General features: G+C 39.1%; 1 protein-coding gene across 2 annotated transcripts in view; it reads right to left on the bottom strand.

Moving 5' to 3' along the window:
- ZFYVE26 (zinc finger FYVE-type containing 26) overlaps nucleotides 1–6058 on the bottom strand; it is a 50881-nt gene that overhangs the window by 9802 nt on the left and 35021 nt on the right. Inside the window, exons 29-33 of one of the 2 annotated variants that reach the window (XM_009634180.2) lie at nucleotides 5220–5389; nucleotides 3933–3961; nucleotides 1686–1807; nucleotides 1374–1594; nucleotides 565–712 (exon numbers count right to left, since the gene is read on the bottom strand). In XM_009634180.2, coding sequence (XP_009632475.1) covers nucleotides 565–712; nucleotides 1374–1594; nucleotides 1686–1807; nucleotides 3933–3961; nucleotides 5220–5389 — 690 coding nt within the window. The remainder of the gene's footprint in view (nucleotides 1–564; nucleotides 713–1373; nucleotides 1595–1685; nucleotides 1808–3932; nucleotides 3962–5219; nucleotides 5390–6058) is intronic. The other variant, XM_035889806.1, reaches the window with a different exon arrangement.

Raw genomic sequence — 6058 nt, 5'->3', positions numbered from 1 at the left:
CTTGTTTCTAGTACCAATCCTTTTCCTAAGAAACTGCAATGCCATAAACAGAGGCTTACAAAATCCTGGGAGCAGGAGTAGGACAGATGATAAACCACACCAGATGAGCTCTGCTAGATAGATTTGCCACCATTGCTGATATCGAAGTAAACGCTTGGGGAAGTGCCTTACTAGTATCTGCTGTGGCATTGCAGACAAACAAAATCAAACATACAAGCTTCAGAAAAAGTCCTGCCCTAAAGGATGCCTCAGCCCTTCTACTGGATGCAAAATTCGTCCATTTAATGACTTACTTGCAATTAGTCCATTCCAATTTTAATTGTACTGGGAAACAAGGGCCCGGCCCTCCCCTCCCCTCCACAGGCTGCTCTACACTTTTCCTTCTCAGATATCTTTTTCCAGTGTTCAGAAAACTATTTCTTACTTATTTAAAAACTTAACCCCAGTTTGTAATCGTTTAAGTATTGTCCCTTTCAGATATCACATCCATCTGAACTCAGGAGGGAGAAAAAGAAAAGCCACTACAGAAGCATTATTAACACTGGCATCCCCCATTGGCATTACCTCTACAGCTAGTTGATAGTACTCTGCTTCCAGAAGCCGATTTCTTAATCTTGTTACTGCTGCAGGGAGAAGAATCTGATCCAAAGATGGTATGGGACGGTAGGCAGCAGCAACCAAAATATTCAACACATCCACTTTGCTGATGTAGCTAGAAGAAAATGAAGAGGTTAAACAAATACATACAACTTCATTATTATCTTGAAGATAATAGTGAATAACTTCACTATACAGTTGAAGAACTTTATGCAAAGACAACTCTTAGAGCAGTGGTTCCTAATCACTAGTATATCAGGTTTCTCTATCCATCATACAATCCTATTCAGGCTGTTTTTATCAGATTTTTTGCCATGTTCAGTGGAAAACTGGCAGACGCTGATTGTGGACACCACCTATAGGTTACCCGATCAAAATAATATATATGAAATTCATGTATTACACCTGCCACCTCAAGCTCTTTAGGACAGAATTTGAGGAAAGTGTAAAATGCTCATGCTCAGGAAGTACAGGTTTAAAATCCTATATTGAAATACATGTTGAAAGCATATACACAATATCAGAAGTAGAATATTTACCCCCGTCTTTGTGAATTGTTTCTCCCTACTCTGAGAATTTTCTCAGTAATTATTACATAGCCATATTACTTGAATTTCTACTATTTGAACTCTTACAATATTCTTACATTATTAACTTCTTGTTTAGTATGTTCATGGTGCAATCACAAAACAACCCTCCCACCCTCCCTTCCCCAATAAGAGGATAACTGTCTCTACAATACCTCCGTACATCCTAGTGAACATCTGATAAATCACCTGTCACAGAGAGCTAGATCCTGGCTCCTTCCAGCTTTTACAAACATCATTTTGGCACTGAAGAGCAACTGTTTCATGATATCCATAAGGAGACCAGCATCCACCTCAGGATTAGTGAGGCCTTGGGACAATTTGCAGCAGTGCTCTATCAGTTGGTGGCCACACACTATGCTGTCACTGTGCAGGCTAAGGATGGCAATACACAAGGAAGAGCTGGGAGCCTGACAATTCAAGGGAAGACAGACAAATGTGGGTATTGAGACAGGTCTCCAGGAAACTGCTTATATTGGACACACTTTCTCCAGACCTCACCTGTTCATAATAAAATTCACTGCGTACAATTTCATTCTCCTCTTCATTCAGGGTAAAAATCCATTCAAGCTCAGTTGCCTTGGGTATTCGCACCACTGTGGAATATTCATTATTAGAAGTTTCTGCAGTCAAAAAGAAAACACCAGGTAGAATCATTGTACAAGAAGCAACAAACGTGGCTAAGGACACATAATGCAGAGTATTTCTATACTCTTGTAAAAGAGACATCTGTAATCCTCTCATTGTGCTACTTCCTGCCAGTATCACATGTCCAGCACTCAGATTACAGAAACATTTCCATTTCTCAGCAGACTGCCAAATTGTACCTAAAATTACTCTCACTCTTACCAATACCCTGTCACCAAAAACTGGCTCCAGTAATGCGTCTTCAAATGATTATCCAACTCTAATCTTACTGGACATCAAGCACAGCTACCTCCCCTCTTTAGCCTTCCCTCTGGCAAGTTATTAAATACTTCTGAGGAGGAGGTAAGCAGAAATATGAGAGCTGTGGGGGTTACAGCTAAAAAGCAAAACTGAAGAACCAGTTGTAAAAGAAAGGGTAAATTGACTTAACTGCCTGTATCTTCTTTATAGAATTCAGGTTATTTGAACATATAGCCCAGCAGCTTTAAGGCAGAAGATTGTGAGAAGATAAGCTAACTCCTTACGTTAAGTTTTCATATAAAATAGTACTGCAGAAAATTGGGAGTTTTGATCAAATGATTCAAGAAATGTCATTTCTGTGAAAAGTCTTCTCTTCCCTCCAGACAAAGAAAATTTCTGTTTTGAAATTAGTAACCCAGCATAGCTACAAATCAAATACTGTCTGTCATCTGAGTGCAGCTGAGAATGCACAAGCTTGTGATTGCTCAAGTTTGTGATTGTGGTTCCTAACAAAAAAACCCAAAGGCCAATCCCCATAATGATAAGAAATGAAGAATAATGCTAATTTGCTACTTTTCCTCATGATCCAGCTTCCTCTTCTCCCTGGAAAAACTTCTAAAAAAAAAGTCTGAAAACTCAGCATTCTAGATTACACAGAAGGACTGTTAGAGTGTTGAGTAACTCTAAAACTGCGGGGTGAAGAAAAAGAAAAATGCTGTTTCTAAATTAAACTGGAAAATTAGAATAAACCAGGCTTGAAAACATTTGATAAGTCTTCTTCACAGTCTCATCAGATAAGCTAGAAAAGAAGAGTAAAACACTTTCTCTCTTAAATCTGATGATTTCCATACTGTTCATATTCACTGCTACTGAATTAATCACGAGGCCAGTGATGTGTAGCAATGCTAGAGGCAAAGAGAAACATCTAACCAGAAGCAGCAGCTCAGAAACTGCATTTCAGCTGTTTCAGTTTTGTAACAAAGGTAGCAGTAAACTACTATCAATAGAAAGCTCAAATAGCCCATCATACTTTAAAAGGGACAAGTAAAGAAAAAACATTCTCATGTGTTTTGTAGCACAAACGCAAATTTTGCACCATGTTTCACATTACTGCTATAAGCACTTCAAATAACTACATTTTGGTCTGCCAGAATTTCGTGTCAGTGTAGGAAAATTTTGCAGAATCACCTCAAACACCAGACTAAGCAACAAACAGTAAGTATCTTCCGAGGAACAATGGCAGAGAAAAAGAAAGTGTCAACTAAATTTCATTATTATTCCTGAAGTGTTAATGATATTAGATGTGGAAATTGAGGGACCAAAGAGAAATTACTAGTCCATATTCACACAACCAGCAAAGGAGATGGAACTTAGGACAAAACCAGACCCATGAGAGGGGCCTCATCCTGTGCTACCCCCAGCCAGTATGGGGTATCAAAACCCACAGCACACTGCAGTGGTATTCAGAGTCATACTATCATGGTTTGTAAAAAGAGGATCACTCAGCATAGCTCTGTACTGGGCTAATTAATTCCTGCTCATACCACAGTCTCTCACTGACTGCTTCTAGTATGTAAAGTGCATTCTTCAACTGTTGTTTTTCAGTCCCTTCCTTTAATCCGCACCCAGCACATTCAATATTGGCTCAGACATCTCTCCTAAATCTCAATTCCCACTCACAGAAGTTTGGAATGCTCAATTTCAGCCTCCACATCCAAAAACCATCAGTGATATTTTGTAACTGAAGTTTTGATCACCTTTCAGCTGCAACTAGATGCATCAGCTTCCCATCTCTAACTCTGCTGCTAATCAGGCACTTTTAAAAAAAATATTGAAGTTTAACATTACTCCATTCCTTACCTTCCATTTGGTCCTGATCTTCTTTTCTGCTGTAATAAAATGACAGAAAGAAACATCATGCCTACTGCAGCACACTGGGGAAAACATAGTTTTAAAAGAGAGATCAGTATAGGCTAGCCTTTTCAAAACACTGTCTTATAAAAAATCTAGCATCTCTCCCTCCCTGCCCTCTCTGACCCATTGCCCTGCCCCTACCCACTACTGTCTGGAAACCAAAGATTCTGCCTCTGCATTGTTGTATTTCAACTACACTAAGTAATTAGTTCTTATAAACTTCTGTAAGGAATAGTACTGTTGTGCACATCATAATAAAGCAGACACTAAGAACAAGAAATGCCCACTATCAGAACGTGTCAGACCTAAAAGGAAGTTTTTGGCATACAGGTCTCTGTCCTTAAGACTTAATTGTTTTTTTTATACAAATAGGGTGAGTATAAAAAACCCCAGACACTTAAGCAATTAAAACATGACAGGTGGCATTCAAGCTCACTGCTAGGCTCTGCTGACCTAATCCGCCAATGTAAGCAACCGTTCTGACACAAACTGGTTTAGCTAGAGGTGACTGCTTGTTTTTTCGAAGGTTCCTCCTCAGATCTGCACTGTATTCCTCTTTAGTAAGCCTGCTGATACTGCCATAGCTGATACTGCTATCAGCAGGCTTGACAGGGTCACAGAGAGTAAAACTGACTCTCTTCTTTTCAGCTGTACTTTTCACCAGCTGGCCTAACATACACACAACGAATTGAAATTTGTTTCAATTCTCAGCTTAAAGCAACCACATCATGAAAATCTGCCATCACAGCTGTCCCCTTTATTAAGGGCAGTTTCAAAGCCTACCTAATCATGAACTTGCTTTTGAATCCATAAGAGTTCAAGGAGTCGTAATCAAAGGATTATGGAATAACACTAAAACGCTAATATGTTCAGCAGAGCTAGTCAACATGTGATGTTAATCCAGGAGCCAAGTAAACGGCAAGAAACTTTGTCACATTGTAGTATGGGCTGAATAAGTTTTGCATCAAAGCATTCAATTCTTAGGTTTAATGACCAATTGATGCTTAAAGACTTTGTTGCCTGGCTCTCCAGTGTTCTTTCTAATATGAAAAGTAAATTGAGGCATAAGGAACATTCCCACACCTATCAAACCTGAAAATCCCAACAGCTGAAGACCAAATTCTGATGTTACTGTATTATCCAGATAAATCCAAACGCTTATTTCTCTCTCAATCCATTGTTGTACTGTACTGTGTACCTCAAATTGAGGAGAACTAGAATGGAAGGACTTACGTGCTTGTGTCTTGTGCCAAGGCAGGAAGATGTTCTCTGTTGCAGTAGCTATAGCACTGATCACACACACGAGAGAGATTTTCTCTGCAAGCTTCTACTGCCATTTTCTTGGTGGAGCAAGAGCTGCACACCAGCCTGCCACAGCGCCTGCAGTGATGGCGCCTGTTAAACTAAGCAAAAGAGGTCACACATGAGCAACAGAAAGAATTTACTCAAGTCCCCTCCTGTATCTACCTCCACTCATGAGTAAACTTACTCCATTTGAAGAGACGAAACACCATGCATGATAAGGCTTTTCAGACTATAATGATTGATTCTTACTGTTACAATTCCTTTCTGGAGAGGGCACGGCAAAAAAAAAAAAAAAAAAAAACCAAACCAACAAAAAACCACCCAAACTCTAGGCAGGTATTTAAAACATGTTTGCTGCAGTTTTGGGCTTTCCACTATTTAAATTGTCCCAATTTTGATCACAGAATTAATTAGATAACCTCTTGGAAAAGTCAGAAGCTATACACTGTCTTTTTGACACCATTTTAGTAATTTTCCAACTCAAAAGCAGCAGACGCTTTGAGAAAACAGTACTGTTTCTAAGCAAAAGAAGATAACAGACTGCCAGCACACCTGCAAAACTCAGAATTAATCTTCTCCCTTAGAGTACCAATGCAGTTGCTCAAGTGCTCTATGAAACAACAAGTTTTAGAAAAGTGTAACCAACAGCAAAGATTACATTTTCTGTATTGGTAATCAGAATTTTATGATGCTTATGTTATTTCTTGCCAGCACAGTCAACTAGACAGCCTTCTGAAATATTAATACTGCTATAATTACATGTTTTT

The sequence above is a fragment of the Egretta garzetta genome, unplaced genomic scaffold (genome assembly GCF_000687185.1).
Source record: "Egretta garzetta isolate BGI_Z169 unplaced genomic scaffold, ASM68718v1 scaffold2, whole genome shotgun sequence".
Classification (NCBI taxonomy): Eukaryota; Metazoa; Chordata; class Aves; order Pelecaniformes; family Ardeidae; genus Egretta; species Egretta garzetta.
The sequence above is the reverse complement of the archived record's forward strand: the minus strand, read 5'-3'. Positions and strand labels throughout refer to the sequence as shown.